This window comes from Ursus americanus, chromosome 1 (genome assembly GCF_024610735.1).
Source record: "Ursus americanus isolate L20-20 chromosome 1, mUrsAme1.1.p, whole genome shotgun sequence".
Lineage (NCBI taxonomy): Eukaryota > Metazoa > Chordata > Mammalia > Carnivora > Ursidae > Ursus > Ursus americanus.
Genome location: NC_142127.1, coordinates 43,733,769 through 43,752,551, shown reverse-complemented (window position 1 = coordinate 43,752,551; position 18,783 = coordinate 43,733,769). Strand labels below are relative to the sequence as shown.

General features: G+C 38.3%; 1 protein-coding gene across 2 annotated transcripts in view; it reads left to right on the top strand.

Moving 5' to 3' along the window:
• SLC38A11 (solute carrier family 38 member 11) overlaps positions 1-18,211 on the top strand; it is a 60,657-nt gene extending 42,446 nt beyond the window's left edge. For both annotated transcript variants that reach the window (XM_045783453.2, XM_045783462.2), the window contains one exon: positions 16,058-18,211. In XM_045783453.2, the coding sequence (XP_045639409.1) occupies positions 16,058-16,351 (294 nt within the window). In that variant the 3' untranslated portion in view covers positions 16,352-18,211. The remainder of the gene's footprint in view (positions 1-16,057) is intronic.
• The last annotated feature ends 572 nt before the right edge of the window (positions 18,212-18,783 follow it).

The window sequence follows — 18,783 nt, the reverse complement described above, 5'->3', positions numbered from 1 at the left end:
GATGCCATCTGGTGAGAAATGAATAGAAATGGTTCTACCACTTTAGAGTCATTAATCTTCCTCTTCTACAATCCTTATGGAATTTCTACTCAGAATCCCACCACTCAGGATTTATTAATTATGCACCACAGGAAGGGCAGATTTTTACAGATGGGATCCCAAGTCATTAATTACTCACTCCATTGACAGTTGAGGGATAGGTGAAGATCTCATTGCCTGTGCCCAAGACACTACTCCCTCCAGAGGCCACCTGGATTTGAAGTTCCAGACAAAAGCAGATTCAGTCAGTAATTCATTCTTGGGGATGTTCTTGTAGCAGGGAATATGAAGACTAGGGAGTAGGCAGCATCCCCAAACCACTGAAGCCTGCGGAATTATCTATTCCACCAGCAATGGACAGAAAGCTCATAGGAGAGATGCATAAATATGAAAGGCAACTTTCACCTACTTCTCAGTTTTGCATAGACCAAAGGCTAGAAGGTTCATACAAAATCATGTCACATTCCAACCTTGATCTATGTAAGTGGATGACTGCTACCTAAATGCACTAGCTTGATTTATGTATTGTTATCATGTATCATGTACTGTTTGGACTGTCCATAAGCTTGCCTTCCCCATGAAAGAGTAAGTTCTTTGAAGATAAGAATGATATTTAGCTGCCTCTTCCATCCTCCACAGTATATGACATAGTGCTAAAAACACAGTGCTCAAATTACTGCATGGGCAATTGCCCCTTGGGACCACAGATCAGGAACTATGACTACAAATGTTCCTGGACATAAAAGACATCCTTTAGTGTAGCACCGGGATATTAAGTGTTACCAAAAATTGATGGCATTGACAGTGATAGCAATCTTTCATCTGTGCTGAGGTATGATCAACATAATGATTCATAGATTTGTTATTTCTTACTTTGTTAAATGTCTCATTTGAGTTCACATTTATTGCGTGTCTTTTTAATATTGTAGAATTTTGATATGAAAACTTTTTTATCAACTGTCTGATAGCTCATCACATGTTGATAGCCTAACAATTTTTATTCCCTTTCAGTTAAGCAAGCACATACATATTGCTTATTTTTTTGTAATGATATATTTTTGTAAATATTACCATAACTTTCTGTTAATTCCTTATCTCTCTGACACTTGCACAACAAAATTGTAAGTACTTAATTACATTAAATATTCCCTATTGTATTTATGTTAAAATTTTTGTGGTTAAGACAGAATTCTAGTATTATAGAATAATAAAGGAAGAATGTTGGGTGAGTGTCTGTTATAAAGTCAACATCTGAGCTGGTTGTGGAGGACTATTTTTAAAAATTTAAAACATGGGGCGCCTAGATGGCACAGCAGTTAAGCCTCTGCCTTCGGCTCAGGGCGTGATCCCAGTGTTATGGGATCGAGCCCCACATAGGGCTCCTCCGCTATGAGCCTGCTTCTTCCTCTCCCACTCCCCCTGCTTGTGTTCCCTCTCTTGCTGGCTGTTTCTATCTCTGTCAAATAAATAAATAAAATCTTTTAAAAAAAATTTAAAACATGATTCTATATCCTTAGATATTTTTAAAACCTGCTTATATAATATTCATTAAAAGACAATTAAAAAAGAGATTTAAAGTTGTCTGTTACAATCAAATAACCCAAAACAATTACACTAGGTTTAGAGAAGTGAGCCCATAATTATGAATGAAGGGGGAGAGATTACAACTAACACCAAGGAAATAGAAACAACCATTAGAAACTATTATCAACCACTATACACCAATAAATTAAACAACCTGGAAGAAATGGACGCCTTCCTGTAAACCTATAAACTACCAAGACTGAAACAGGAAGAAATTGATTATCTAAACAGACCAATTAATCGTGAAGAGATTGAAGTAGTGATCAAAAACCTCCCAAAAAACAAGAGTCCAGGGCCTGATGGGTTCCTTGGGGGAATTCTACCAAACATTCAAAGAAGAAATAATACCTGTTCTCCTGAAGCTGTTTCCAAAAATAGAAACAGAAGGAAAACTACCAAATTCATTTTATGAGGCCAGTATTACCTTGATCCCCAAACCAGGCAAAGACCCCATCAAAAAGGAGAATCACAGACCAATATCCCTGATGAATATGGATGCCAAAATTCTCAGCAAGATCCCAGCTAATAGGATCCAACAGTACATTAAAAGGACTATGCATCACAACCAAATGGGATTCATCCCTGGGATGCAAGGGTGGTTCAACATTCACAAATCAATCAGTGTGATAGATCACAATAAGTGAAGAGACAAGAACCATATGATCCTCTCAATTGATGCAGAAAAATCATTTGACAAAATACAGCATCCATTCCTGATTAAAACCCTTCAGAGTGTAGGGATAGAGGGTATATTCCTCAATTTCATAAAAAACCATCTATGAAAAGCCTACAGCGAATATCATTCTTAATGCAGAAAAGCTGAGAGCCTTTCCCTTAAGATCAGGAACACTACAAGGATGCCCACTCTCAACGTTATTGTTCAACATAGTACTAGAAGTCCTAGCAACAGCAATCGGACAACAAAAAAGAATAAAAGGTATTCAAATCAGCAAAAAAGTCAAACTCTTTCTCTTCGCAGATGACACGATACTTTACATGGAAAATCCAAAAGACTCCACCCCCAAATTACTAGAACTCATAGAAAAATTCAGTAATGTGGCAGGATGCAAAATCAATGCTCAGAAATCAGTTGCATTTCTATACACTAACAATGAGACTGAAGAAAGAGAAATTAGGGAATCGATTCCATTTACAATAGCGCCAAAAACCATAAGATATCTCCGAATAAACTTAACCAGAGAGGTAAAGGATCTATACTCTAGAAACTACAAAACACTGATAAAAAAAACATTGAAGAAGACACAAAAAGATGGAAAAACATTCCATGCTCTGGATCGGAAGAATAAACATAGTTAAAATGTCTGTGCTACCCAGAGCAATCTACACTTTCAATGCCATCCAGATCAAAATACTAATGACATTTTTCAAAGTACTGGAACAAACAATCCTAAAATTTGTGTGGAACCAGAAAAGATCCTGAATCACCAAGGAAATGTTGAAAAAGAAAAACAAAGGTGGGGGCATCACTTTGCCTGATTTCAAGCTATACTACAAAGTTGTGGTCACAAAGACAGCATGGTACTGGCACAAAAACAGACACATAGACCAATGGAACAGAATACAGACTCCAGAAATGGACCCTCGACTCTATGGTCAACTAATCTTTGATAAAGCAGGAAAATCATCCAGTGGAAAAAAAGATAGTATCTTCAATAAATGGTGCTGGGAAAACTGGACAGCTATATACAGAAGAATAAAACTTGACCACTCTCTCACACCATACACAAAGATAAACTCCAAATGGATAAAGACCTCGATGTGAGACAGGAATCCATCAAAATCCTGGAGGAGAACATAGGCAGCAACCTCTATGACATCAGCCACAGCAAGTTCTTTCGCGACACATCTCCAAAGGCAAGAGAAACAAAAGAAAAAATGAACTTGTGGGACTTCATCAAGATAAAAAGCTTCTGCACAGCCAAGGAAACATCAAAAAAACTAAGAGGCAGCCCACGAATGGGAGAAGATATTTGCAAATGACACTACAGATAAAAGGCTGGTATCCAAGATCTATAAAGAACTTCTCAAACTCAATATAAAAGAAACAAATAATCAAATCAAAAAATGGGCAGAAGATATGAACAGACACTTTTCCAATGAAGACATACAAATGGCTAACAGACACATGAAAAAATGTTCAATATCATTAGCCATCAGGGAAATTCAAATCAAAACCACACTAAGATACCACCTTATGCCAGTTAGAATGGCAAAAATGGACAAGGCAAGAAACAACAATTGCTGGAGAGGATGTGGAGAAAGGGGAATCCTCTTACACTGTTGGTGGGAATGCAAGTTGGTACAGCCACTTTGGAAAACAGTATAGAGGTCCCACAAATTTAAAAATTGAGCTACCCTATGACCCATCAATTGCACTACTTTTACCCCAAAGGTATTTACCCCAAAGATACAGACGTAGTGAAGAGAAGGGCCATATGCACCCCAATGTTCATAGCAGCATTGTCCACAATAGCTAGACTGTGGAAGGAGCCGAGATGCCCTTCAACAGGCGAATGGATAAAGAAGCTGTGGTCCATATATACAATGGAATATTACTCAGCCATCAGAAAAAAGATTACCCAACATTTGCATCAACATGGATGGGACTGGAGGAGATCACGCTAAGTGAAATAAGTCAACCAGAGAAAGACAATTACCATATGGTTTCACTCATTTGTGGAACATAAGGAATAGCAGGGAGTTCAGTAGGAGAAGGAAGGGAAGAATGAAGGGGGGGGTAAAAAGAAGGGGAAATGAACCACGAGAGACTATGGACTCTGGGAAACAAACTGAGGATTTTAGAGGGGAGGAGGGTGAGGGGATAGGCTAGCCCAGTGATGGGTATTAAGGAGGGCAAGTATTGCATGGAACACTGGGTGTTATATACAAACAATGAATCAGGGAGCACTACATCAAAAACTAATGATGTACTGTATGGTGACTAACATATCATAATAAAATAAAAAAAAAAGTGAGTCCATAACTATATGGTCAATTAATCATTGGCAAAGCAGAAAGAATATGCAACAGGAAAAGACAGTCTCTTCAACAAATGGTTTTGGGAAAACTGGATAACAACATGCAAAAGAATAAAACTGGACTTTCTTACACCCAACACAAAAATAAATTCAAAATGGATTAAAGACCGAAATGTGAGACTTGACACTATAAAAATCTTATGGGAGAACACAGGCAGCAGTAACCCATTTGACATCAGCCATAGCAACTTCTTGCTACATATGTCTCCTGAGGCAAGGGAAACAAAAGTAAAAATAACCTATTGGGACTACATCAAAATAAAAAGTTTCTGCACATAGATGAAAACAACCAACAACACTAAAAGGCAACCTATGGAATGAGAGAAGATATTTGCAAATGACATCTGATAAAGGGTCAATATCCAAAATATATAAAGAACTTAACAAACTCAACACCCCAAAAATGAATAATCCAATTAAAAAATGGGCAGAAGACATCCAGATGGCCAACGGACACATGAAAAGATGCTCAACATCACTCATCATCAGGAAAATACAAATCAAGACTACAATGAGATGTCACCTCACACCTATCAGAATGGCTAAAATTAACAACACAAGAAACAATAGATGTTGGCAAGAATGTGAAGAAAGGGGAATTCTATTGCACTGCTGGTGGGAATCCAAACTGGTGCACTCAATTTGGAAAACAGTGTGGAGTTTCCTCAAAAAGTTAAAAATAGAACTATCCTATGACCCAGCAATTGCACTACTAGTCATTTACCCAAAGAATACAAAAATACCAATTCAAATGTTTATAGCAGCATTCTCTACAATAACTAAATTATGTAAACAGCCTAAATGTCCATCGAGTGATGAATGCATAAAGAAGATGTGGCACACATACAAAATGGAATATTACTCTGTCTTAAAAAAGAATGAAATCTTGCCATTTGCAACAACATGAATGGAGCTAGAGAGTATTGTGCTAAGTGAAATAAGTCAGAGAAAGACAAATACCATATGATTTCACTCATATGTGGAATTTAGGAAACAAACAAGCAAAGGGGGAAAAAAGAGAGGGAGGCAAGCCAAGAAACAGACTCTTAACTATAGAGAACAAACTGATGGTTATGAGAGGGAAGGTAGGTGGGGGATGGGTTATGCAGGTGATGGGGATTAAGGAGAGCACCTGTGATAAGCACCAGGTATTGCATGGAAATGCTGAATCACTAAGGGCATTTTGTGAGAATGTAATAAAATACAGGATCTCCATTCTTTTACAGATCACCTGAGCGTATGTTTTTCCAATGAACAAAAGTCTTCTGGCATTCACAACAACATATTCAGGTCTTTACTCAACTCCCTTTGTGTGGACATTTGTCATGTTTAATACAGCAAGATGAGGCATCATTTCTCTCAGTAACTAATGTAGGCCGGATCATGTAACACGTTAGAAGTACTTAAAGCATGCTATGTTCCACTTCAGAATGACAGTATGAGCTAACATGTATTGCTTACTCTGTGCCAAGTGTTTTGCATGTGTTATCTTCCTTAATCTGTATTAGTTTTGCAGATGAAGAAACTGAGGCACAGAGTGATTAAATAGTTCAAACTAGCTGTAAGTGGCAGAATCAAGATTTGAACACAGGCTTTCAGCCCCTATAGCCCACATTTTTAATTATTATGCTAGCCTAAGGTTTCCTAAATAGAAGGCTTTAAATTATGTAAAATAAGTAGGTTCATTTCTCTATCCAATTTTTTAAATGTTTTTTTATTATATTATGTTAGTCACCATAAAATACATCCCTGGTTTTTGATGTAAAGTTCGATGATTCATTAGTTGCGTATCACACCCAGTGCACCATGCAATACGTGCCCTCCTTACTACCCATCACCAACCTATCCCATTCCTCCACCCCCCTCCCCTCTGAAGCCCTCAGTTTGTTTCTCAGAGTCCATAGTCTCTCATGCTTCATTCCCCCTTCTGATTACCCCCCTTTCTTTATCCCTTTCTTCCCCTACCGATCTTCCTAGTTCTTATGTTCCATAGATGAGAGAAATCATATGATAATTGTCTTTCTCTGCTTGACTTATTTCACTTAGCATTATCTCCTCCAGTGCCGTCCATGTCGCAACAAATGTTGAGAACTTGTTCTTTCTGATAGCTGAGTAATATTCCATTGTATATATGGACCACCAACTTCTTAATCCAGTCATCTGTTGAAGGGCATTTCGGTTCCTTCCACGATTTAGCTATTGTGGACAATGCTGCTATGAACATTGGGGTGCATATGGCCCTTCTCTTCACTACGTCTGTATCTTTGGGGTAAATACCCAATAGTGCAATGGCTGGGTCATAGGGTAGCTCAATTTTTAACTTTTTAAGGGACCTCCACACTGTTTTCCAGAGTGGCTGTACCAACTTGCATTCCCACCAACAGTGTAGGAGGGATCCCATTTCTCCACATCCTCTCCAGCAATTGTTGTTTCTTGCCTTGTCAATTTTTGCCATTCTAACTGGTATAAGGTGGTATCTTAGTGTGGTTTTGATTTGAATTTCCCTGATGGCTAATGATGTTGAACATTTTTTCATGTGTCTGTTAGCCATTTGTATGTCATCATTGGAAAAGTGTCTGTTCATATCTTCTGCCCATTTTATGATTTGTTTATTTGTTTCTCACGTATTGAGTTTGAGAAGTTCTTTGTAGATCTTGGATGCCAGTCTTTTATCTGTAGTGTCATTTGCAAATATCTTCTCCCGTTCCGTGGGCTGCCTCTTAGTTTTTTTGACTGTTTCCTTGCCTGTGCAGAAGCTTTTTATCTTGATGAAGTCACACAAGTTCATTTTATCTTTTGTTTCTCTTGCCTTTGGAGATGTGTCATGAAAAAGGTTGCATTGGCTGATGTCGTAGAGGTTGCTGCCTATGTTCTCCTCCAGGATTTTGATGGATTCCTGTCTCACATCAAGGTCTTTCATCCATTTGGAGTTTATCTTTGTGTATGGTGTGAGAGAGTGGTCAAGTTTCATTCTTTTGCATGTAGCTGTCCAATTTTCCCAGCACCATTTATTGAAGAGACTGTCTTTTTTCCACCAGATGTTTTTTCCTGCTTTATCAAAGATTAGTTGCCCAAAGAGCCAAGGGTCCATTTCTGGGTTCTCTATTCTGTTCCATTGGTCTATGTGTCTGTTTTTGTGCCAGTACCATGCTGTCTTTGTGATCACGGCTTTGTAGTACAGCTTGAAATCCGGCATTGTGATGCCCCCAGCTTGGTTTTTCCTTTTCAACAGTTCCTTGGCAATTTGGGGCCTTTTCTGGTTCCATACAAATTTAAGGACTATTTGTTCCAGTTCTTTGAAAAATGTCATCGGTATTTTGATCGGGATAGCATTGAAAGTGTAGATTGCTCTGGGTAGCATGGACATTTTAACTATGTTAATTCTTCCGATCCATGAGCATGGAATATTTTTCCATCTTTTTATGTCTTCCTCAATGTCTTTCAAGAGTGATTTATAGTTTCTAGAATATAGGTCCTTTACGTCTCTGGTTAAGTTAATTCCAAGGTAACGTATGGTTTTTGGTGTTATTGTAAATGGGATGGATTCCCTAATCTCTCTTTCTTCAGTCTCATTATTCGTGTATAGAAATGCAACTGATTTCTGAGCATTGATTTTGTATCCCGGCACATAACTGAATTGCTCTATAACTTCTAATAGTTTGGGAGTGGATTTCTCTTTGGGTTTTCCATATAGAGTATCATGTCATCTGCGAAGAGAGACAGTTTGACTTCTTCTTTGCCGATTTGGATACCTTTGATCCCTTTTTGTTGTCTGGTTGCTGTTGCAAGGACTTCTAGTACTATGTTGAATAGTAGTGGCGAGAGTGGGCATCCTTGTCGTGTTCCTGATCTTAAGGAGAAGGCTTCCAGCTTTTCCTCATTGAGAATGATATTTGCTGTAGGCTTTTCATAAATGGTTTTTATGAGATTGAGGAATGTACCCTCTATCCCTACACTCTGAAGGGTTTTAATCAGGAATGGATGCTGTATTTTGTCAAATGCTTTTTCTGCATCTATTGAGAGGATCATATGGTTCCTGAGTCTTTTCTTGTTGATATGATCTATCACGCTGATCGATGTGAATGTCGAACCATGCTTGCACCCCAGGTATGAATCCCACTTGATCATGATGGATAATCCTTTTAATGTACTGTTGGATTCTGTTAGCCAGGATCTTGTTGAGGATTTTGGCATCCATATTCATTAGGGAAATCAGTCTGTAATTCTCCTTTTTGATGGGGTTTTTGCCTGGTTTGGGGATCAAGGTAATATTGGCCTCATAGAATGAGTTTGGTAGCTTTCCTTCTGTTTCTATTTTTTGAAATGGCTTTAGGAGAATAGGTATTATTTCTTCTTTGAATGTTTGGTAGAATTCCCCAGGAAAACCGTCCGGGCCTGGAGTTTTGTTTTTTGGAAGGTTGTTTATCACTGACTCAATCTATTCATAATTAATTGGCCTGTTTAAAAAATCAGTTTCTTCCTGTTTCAGTCTTGGTAGTTTATAGGTTTCCAGGAAAGCTTCCATCTCTTCCAGATTGCTTAATTTATTGGCATAAAGCAGTTGATAAAAGTTTCTAATAATCCTTCCAATTTCATTGGTGTTGGTTATGACCTCTCCTTCTTCATTCATAATTTTATTAATTTGGGTCCTTTCTCTATTCTTTTGGATAAGTCTTGCCAGTGGTCTGTCAATTTTATTAATTCTCTCAAAGAACCAGCTTCTAGTCCTGTTGATCTGCTCTACTCTACTCCTGGTTTCTAATTCATTGATTTCTGCTCTAATCTTGTTCAACTGCTTCCTCGTGCAAGGATTAGGCCTGTCCCTCTGTTGCTGTTCCAGCTTCTTGAGGTGACACTATAAAAACTGCATTTTATATTTTTCTATTCTTTTGAGTGAGGCTTGGATGGCTATGTATTTCCCCCTTAGGACTGCCTTTGCAGTATCCCATAGGTTTTGGACCATTGTGTTTTCATTCTCATTGGTCTCCATAAATTTTTTAAATTGACTTTTGATTTCCTGGTTTATTGAATCATTCCTGAGCAGGATGGTTCTTAGTCTCCAAGTGTTTGAGTTTCTTCCAAATTTTTCCTGTGGTTGAGTTCCAATTTCAAAGAGTTGTGGTCTGAGAATATGCAGGGAATAATTTCAGTCTTTTGGTATTGGTTGAGACCTGTTTTGTGTCCCAGAACATGGTCTGTTCTTGAGAATGTTCCATGGGCATTAGAAGAGAATGAGTATTCTTTGGTTCTGGGTTGTAGTGTTCTATATATATATATATATCTATGAGTTCCAACTCGTTGAGTATGGCATTCAAAGCCCTTGTTTCTTTGTCGATTTTTTGCATGAGTGTTCTGTCTATTTCTGATAGTGGAGTGTTGAGGTCCCCTACTATTAATGTATTTTTATCTATATGTCTCTTTATTGTGGTTAAGAGTTGGCTTGTGTATCTTGCTGCTCCCCTGTTGGGGGCATATATATTTATAATTGTCATATCCACTTGTTGGATACATCCTTTAAGAATAATATAGTGCCCTTCTGTGTCTCTAACTATAGTCTTTAGTTTAAAATCCAATCTGTCCGATATTAGAATAGCTACCCCAGCTTACTTTTGAGGTCCACTGGTGTGAAAGATGGTATTCCATCCCTTTACTTTCAGTCTGAATGTATCTTTAGGTTCAAAATGAGTCTCTTGTAGATGGCAAATGGATGGGTCGTGTCTTTTTATCCAATCTGCAACCCTGTGGTGTTTTATGGGAGCATTTAGGCCATTTACATTGAGACTGATTATTAAGAGATATGATTTTAATGATGCCATGTTGTCAGTAAAGTCTTTGTTTCTATAGATTGTGACTTTCTGTTCTGTATCACTCTTGGGGCCTTTTTACCTTTATAGAACCCCCCTTAATATCTCCTGTAGGGCTGGTTTCATGGTTATGAAATTGGTCAATGACTGGCGATTCTGGAAGGTCTTTATTTCTCCATCAATTCTGAATGACAGCCTTGCTGGATAAAGGATCCTTGGCTGCATGTTTTTCTCTGAAAGAGCTTTAAAAATGTCCCCCCAACCCTTTCTCTTATTCCAGGTCTGTGTAGACAGGTCTGACGTAATTCTGATACCTTTGCCTTGGTACGTGAGAAATTTCTTTGCCCTGGCCGCTTTCAATACTGTATCCTTGGATCTAATATTTGAGAATTGCACTATGACGTGATGTGGCGTAGGTTTGTCATGGTTGAGCTTGGGAGGGGTCCTCTCTGCCTCTTGGACACGAATGTTTGCTTCCCTTGCTAGATTAGGGAAGTTTTCAGCTACAATTTGTTCAACTATCTCTTCTAGACCTCTGTTTTTCTCCACCCCTCGGGGATGCTGATGATTCTGACATTGGAACGTTTCATTGAGTCAGTAATCTCCCGTAACCTACATTCTTGGGCGTGGATTTTTTTAAGTCCAGATTCTATTTTAGCTTTGTCTTCTACTAACCCATCCTCCAATTCGCTGATACGTTCTTCTGCCTCATTCACCCTGGCCGTCAGAGCCTCTAGTTTTGACGGCATTTGGCTCACAGAATTTTTAATTTCTGCCAGATTCGTTCTCACTTCCACCCTTAGAGATTCTATATTCTCATAAACATTTTCATTAATACTTTTTTCAAGTCTACACATCACCTTGACCATTGTTATTCTGAATTCCATTTCTGATAATTTGGTTATATCCATATCCATTAGTTCTGTGGCAGAGGCCACAGACTCATTGTCTTTTCTTTGCTGGGGGGGATTTCTCCTTCTCGTCATTCTGATGAGGAGAGGGTGTGGGGTTGTCCAGAGCCCAAATTATTGACCGGGGACCCAGGCCGTGCGCCCTTGTTTTATAGGGATCTTAGGGATGTGGGCTTCTTGATTTTTCAGCCTGCCTTCTTGGGGAGGGGCCTGCCGCAACCCTGTTTGGGTAGAGTCTCCATGTCCCCTGTGAGGGGGGATGGGGAAGGGGACACCATGAGCCTGAGCCGGTATTTCCAGGCTTTTGTTCTCTGGCGGCTTTCCCTGGCAGTTTGCTGCGCCTCTTCCAAGAGTAAGAGCAGCAGTGGCCGAATCTCAGCCTCTGTCTCAGAACAGAGGGATCGTGGACCATTCTCCACTGATGTTCTGGCCACTTTAACTCTGTTTCTGTTGGTGCTGCTCAACCCTGCAGCGACCCGGGATGTGCGCCCCACACCCGGCGTCCCAGCCCTCACTTCCAGGGCCGGCATATCTCTGTCCTTTGTGTTTCTAACACCGCCAGCTGCCAGCGCCCCCCCCCCCCTGCCCCGCGCTCCGGAGCTCCCGGTCTCAGTCTGGTTCCAGTGAGCACACCAGAGCTCCGTTTCAGTCTGGTGGCACGCGCTCCCCGGCTCACGGTTTCAGTCTGCTCTCTCGCCCACCGGTGCCATCCGTGAGTCCACCTGCTCCCCCGTGCAGGTGGCTACCGCTTCCCGGCGCCCGAACGCGGTGGCACCCTCCCCCTTCCGTTTATCTTCCGATATCTGTGCGCAGTTTCACGGCTCCCCACCTCATACCTCAATACTCAGCGCTGGAGATGTTCATTTGTAGAGATCCAGATGTATCTTCTGCGTCTCAGGCTGATTCCGTGGATGTTCAGACTGTTCTGGTACCTATCCAACTCGACTCAGGGGACCGGCTGAAAAAGGGGTCCCTACTCCTCTACCATCTTAACTCCCTCCTCGCTCTCTATCCAATTTTTAAGTTAAAAACCTGTGGATTAAATTTACCTACAAGTGAGGTTAAGAGTAATCTATAATACATATGGTTAGACTTTAATAATGAGTTAAAATCAATACCAGGAGATGAAATAAGATGGAACTGAAAGTTCTTCATCTAAATTAATTTTTAGCTAATAGCTTTTATCTTAGTTAACAATTGTTGTACTCTAAGAATTCTTTTCTACTGTGGTGTCTGAATCACCACTAAGTAGAATAATGATCTTCACTAATGAGATGTGTAATAGAATCAGACCTTCAATTTGCAAAGTTAGGGAAATGCTGTTACTTACTATGACTAGAATAATACAGGATAAATTATTTGGATTTATATTAGTTAATAAAAAGCAAAACCTCATTTAGAGCTTAGTTTCCTTTTTATTTCATTGTTTTCATAGCAGTAGACAATGACATATTTTCCAAAGCAAATGCACCCTCAATTTTAAAGGATTCATTTTAGAAGCAAATAAAATAAACAGAAGCTCCATTCTTGGTATTAAGAATTCAGGATCTGGGCACTGGTGCTGCTATTAGAGAAAAAAGGCATCTACAGTAATTGGGCCCTATGGGTTTTTTACTCACAGTACAAAGAGAAAAGATGAAGCAGCTGGGGCCTGTGGCCAGAGTAACCAGCCCAACAAACACTGTGCACAGCTTAAAGTAGAAGGAAGCAAGCAAGCCAATTACCCATTGCAGCCCACATAGAGAGATACAGTCATCAGGGTGAGCAAGGCATAGTCCAAGCTGCCAAAGACCTCCTGAGTTAGCCAGAGTTTCTCTTTAAGGTATAGGAATACATTTCATGAATCCAAATTGATTACAAAGTAGAAACTTAGAAGAATGTATAAGCATTCTTTTGTTGAGTTTTTAGCTTCTTTGTATCCTTTGAGAGGTTTCTATTCTGGTAGGAGAATTCAGATAAGTTCCCAATTTGTTTTGCCAGTAAAAATCTTCAACACCTTCTGTTAATTCCTTACAGCAACTGCAGAATGCCGTGGCATCAATAGTGTTATTATCAAAAAGACAGTGCTGCCCTGCCTTTAAAATAAGGCTATATTTTATTTTCCCTTTAATGAAAACTTATGATATTTACATTCTGTCAAGCAATTCCAAAAACTGTTCCAAAGCCAGTGGTGTATTCTCACACAAGTCTATATTAAATCAAATAAGCAGGATGAATTTACAGAAAAAAGAACAGATGGAACTGCTGTATCATTCTACTGATGATCTCGGGTCCTAACAACAACCTCTAGCAAGACTGAGCTTTCAAATATTAAGAAAGTAACTGCTATCTAGACAAGATACTCAACTGGACTTCTTCCAGTACAAACATCAGCTATAGAGTTTTCCCACTAATTGCTACTTTCTCAACTCTTAAGAATTATAGCATAAACAGAACACCCATTGCTTTGGACTACCCAGCAAGTTAGGTTTGGAAGTGTCCCAAAATGCTGACTGATGACAGCTTCTTAGCAGCAGCTGGTGGCGTTTTTCATCCTGATAGCACTTTCAACACTCTGAAGTTCCAAATGAATTAGCTTGACATGTTTGTTCTTATAAAGAGAAGGGGCCCTATACATATACACACCCCCACACCCACATACACATATTTATATCTTAATTATTTTTTCATTGTTTTCAAAATTTTTTCGAAGAAAGCAAAGGATAATAATTATTATAAACACAGATGGAGTTCTACAGTATTTTTCTTAAAAGAACATTGTCAGTTTCAAGTGTTTCGAGACAGCTTAGGGAGTCCGTAATTCATTCAATTCTTGCCATATGAAAACTAATTCTTTATATCTGTCTACCTTTGTAGGTATTCATTCGTATGCAAGTACTATGAATGGCAAAATTACATTTTCTATATATTTAAATTAGAATACAGTTTGGCACCTCTTTTCTCATTCTTATATCTCTGGCTGTAGACATTTTCCATGAAGTATGGTCCCTCTTATTCTTCCCCAAATTTTTAGATAGTGTCTCAACAGTCATTTCATAACATATTCCAATCAACTGCCATTTCTCTGGACTTCTATTTTTGTAAAAGCTAAAAAAGTTATGTTTTTAGAATCATAGATGTAATAGTTCTGGTATGAGGATGGTACTGAGTATAACAGTACTTTTAGTAAATGATGATATTGAGAAAATATTTCTTTTAAAACTATTTTAAGGTATAATCTGTTTTTTACATCATCCAGATTCAAAATCAGTTTTCTGTGATTTTTCCCTGGCGAAATCTACCAAATAATGTGTCAAAAAAATTTTAAATCTTAGGTGATAGGTGTATAGAGTTTCATTATACTATTCTTTCTACTTTTCTATATATTTACATATTTCCATAATAACTTTTTCAAATATAGCAAAACATATATTTTATGGAAAGCTTGCTTTTAATTTTAAACCAATATCACATTTGCTATTGTCTATTTTTAAAAACTTGTGTTTTATGGCTTAAGAGAATGGCATTTGTTATACAATTATATCTAATATATTTTAATAGTATGTTATATTTTGTTTAATATATAATTAATGTTTAATATAATTTTAAAACTATATTGCCTAAAATGCATTAAATTTTAACATTATTTCATTTGCAAAGTGTCTAGTGCAAATTTAGCCTCCTCAAAGGAAAGTATCTTTTCTTTGAAGTCAGTAACTCTTGGTATTTTTTTTTACTTTTTAAAGATTTATTTATTTATTTGAGAGAGAGAGCACGCATGCACAATATGGTGTGAGTGGGGGGAGGGGCAGAGAGAGAGGGAGAGAGAATCTCAAGCAGATTCCCCACTGAGTGGAAAGACTGACATGGGGCTCCATCTCACAACCGTAAGATCACAACTTGAGCTGAAATCAAGAGTGGAGGCTTAACTGACTGAGCCACCAGGAATCCATCTTGGTATTTTTATAATAGACAACACTACTTCCAATAATTTTCAATCTGACATGCCCCCTCAGGTTGGATTTATCCATAAGCTAATGTAGGGGAGGGTGAATGAGTCATAGTCATTTAGTTCTGCTGTCAATTTTCTAGGGTAATTAACACGTTTAGTTTTACTTGAAGGAGGATTTAGAAATACTATTTCATGTTAAGTGCCCGCGGAGTGGGCACTTTCTTTTCTCTTACAGAGGGACACCTACTTTCACACCAACTCAAGAAAGAGGAAAGATAATATCCCCTGCACACCTCCCAGTAGTCAGTCCCCTCTTATACATAAATGACAAATAGACCGGTCACATTTGAACAGCATAGTAGTTACTCAGCAATTTGAAATAAGAATATAAGAAAATGCGATGTGCTGAAAATATGGGACATTTCAAGGTTTTGCCAGAAGTTGGTCTTCCCTTCTGCTTTATTTTCTAAATTATTATTTTCTGATCATTTTTTCTTGTCTGATACACTATTATTTTATTCTTCTCCTTTGTAAATATATCATCAGAAAGAGGAAAACCTATTCTTAAGTCTTTCTTGGGTTATTCTTCTTTCCCTTGGTTGATTCAACTAAACCTATTAAACTTTTAACATGTACAAAGACAAGTACGTTTTGAAAATGTATTTCAAAAACTGTCCAAAGAATGCTCCCTTTGGTAACATAGTGTTATTTCTTGTTTTCAATATACAGGGTGTGCTCTGTGCCGCTCCACTGATTTTTATCATTCCATCAGCATGCTATCTGAAACTATCTGAAGAACCAAGGACACACTCAGATAAGATTATGTCCTGTGTCATGCTTCCTGTCGGTGTCCTGGTGATGGTTGCTGGACTCGTCATGGCCATCGCAAATCCTCAAGACTGCACCCATGGGCAGGAAATGTTCTACTGCTTTCCTGACAATCTCTCCCTCACAAACATCTCAGTTTCTCATCTTCAATTGACAACACGATTTCCAGTTTTAAATAGCAGTATCTTTCAATGAGTTGACATATTTTCAAAGGTACATATGTTTTCAGAGACTTCTAAACCACATCATATTCACACACGTTTTAGTCTGTATATTATAAAACTATTATTTCTGCATTTATCAGATTTGGTTTTCTTTACTCTTTAGTCCAATATAAAAGATAAAGAGGAAAAGAAAATTGAATGTATTTTTTTGTTTTATTGCTTTATTTTAAACAAAATTCATGTTTTGTTTTAATGACTGTGCTGCCTTAATCTCAACTGCAGGAGGAAAAGTGAAGCCCTTGGCCCTTGCTGCCATCCTCTCAAAGCATTATTCTTTTATTCAATAGATGAGACAACATACTGCACTCCAAAATAAGTCGGTGATTGTGGGTTGGCATTTTGTGTATGTATCCTTTATGAGAAAAAATTTTTGTGTCTTTTAAAGTTTATGGAATCGAAGAGAAGGCAAACTGAAAACTATTAAAAGGAATAGATATCCCAAGAGCAAAGTGAAAGTCTCCATTACAATTTCAGCAGATCCCTTGTTTAGAGGGGAGTGAATCCCTGGAGAAGTGAGTAAAGTCCTTCCCATGTTAAGAAGCATAAATAATAGACTGTTCAGAGCAAGATGTGTGAGAAATCAAAATTACCTCTCAAATTTTGATCCTGTGGGAATACAATGGTAGTGCCATTAAATAAATTATAAAGCAGGGAGGAAAACCACAAGTTGTTCTCGGGCACAAGCCCAAGAGATCGGTTATGTGTCAACTTTGGACCTGTTGAATTTCAAGTACTGACAGGAGTATACAATCAGAAGCTGAACTTTGAGACTAGAAGCTTGCAAGAAGAATCAGGACCCCAGAAGAAGGGTTCTCACTCCTCTGGGATCCTCAGAGAGATTCTCGAGAGTGCTTGTTGGTTGGCTGGACTCTGTAGAAGCAGACACTCAGATGGAGTTTGGCATGCAGGTGTTTATTAAGGATCATCACTAATGGAAGAGAGGCAGAAAGCAGGATTGGGAGGGCAAGATGGAACTGCAAGGCAGGCCAACAAAGCCTCAGCCAAGTCCATGGAAGACTGGAACATATGTGGCCCATCAGAGTTGTCCCTGTTTGGGTGAAATAGCCAACTTTTATTATTGCTGCCTCCATCTGTCCTTGAATGTGGGTACCTGTGAAGGCCGAGCCCTTGGCAGCTCTTTGCAGCTGAACAAACCCTAAAGGAACTGAGAACTGGATGCTGTCTTCTGGTGGCTGGGGCACCACATGCTTCCTTATAGGGGAACTGGTAGGCACAGCTGTGTCCACCACAGCGGCACTCCGTTTTTAATGAGGATTTTTAAAATATCTTTTCATGAGGATTTCTTTCACATGACACTCTTAAAAATAACAAGAAAATTTGGGACCATCTGGACAGCTACCCTACATCAAATCACCCCCAATTTTCTCACCTTTTCATTTGTATTTCAAGTTGACAATTGATAGCACTGTATTAATTGTTGCCAAATAGAAAATATTGCAAGCAGAGTTAATACACACATGATGCATTTGTACAAATCACAGCAAAAGAAAAAGAAAAAAAAAACCCAGAGGAAGTGTATAAAGGATAGTTTCACAGTGGTTTGAGTAAAGAAGTGGTGAGAGCTGCGTCATCATGTGACTCATAGTAAGAAAGACCTGTTGAAAGCACGGAAAGCTGCACCTTAGGTGGAACCGTGCTCGGGCTCGGAGTGGGATTTTTTACTTCAATAAACATGATCCATGTGACTCAATTAGTTTAAATTCTACTGGCTATATAACTTTTCTGTATTTAATTTGTAGATTTGTTTTTTATAGATGTTTAAGAATCATAAGGTTAAGTGGTTTGTGCCTATTTTTAGATTGACACATGTTTTGGTAAAATGATAATAAAAATACTTTCATTCATAGTGAGGGAATGTAAGAAATTTTTGCAGCAGTCTATCCCTACATGACTCAAGACTGAGAAATACTGACCTACATAGTTATTAGATAAAATCACAAGAGATGAGAGTTCCAAGAATGTACAAAGAGAAGCACATCGAGGATAATGTAATTTAGCACTTAACCATCTATTATCTTGTAGTTTGGGTATTGCTTCAGACACCAAAAATTAAATTAACCTTGACTCTTCAAGTAGGTTAAAAAACAAAACAAAAACAACTCCTGGTAGGAACTGAGTATTGCATTAATGCCTAATAAACAGTTGTTCTTTTTTATTATTATTATTCCTAATCCACTTTAGAACAAAACTGCCTTACATGAATTACCAACATCTTTCAAATTATGATAGAATAAATCTTAGAAACTCACATCTATTTTGCAAGATCACTTGTCTGTCTCTTTATTTTGCCACCATGCAAAACTTCAAGAACCACCTCCCATCTATTTTCTGCCTCAATTTAATAAGAGATTTCTACTGAAATTCTTTCCCTCCCTGCCACTT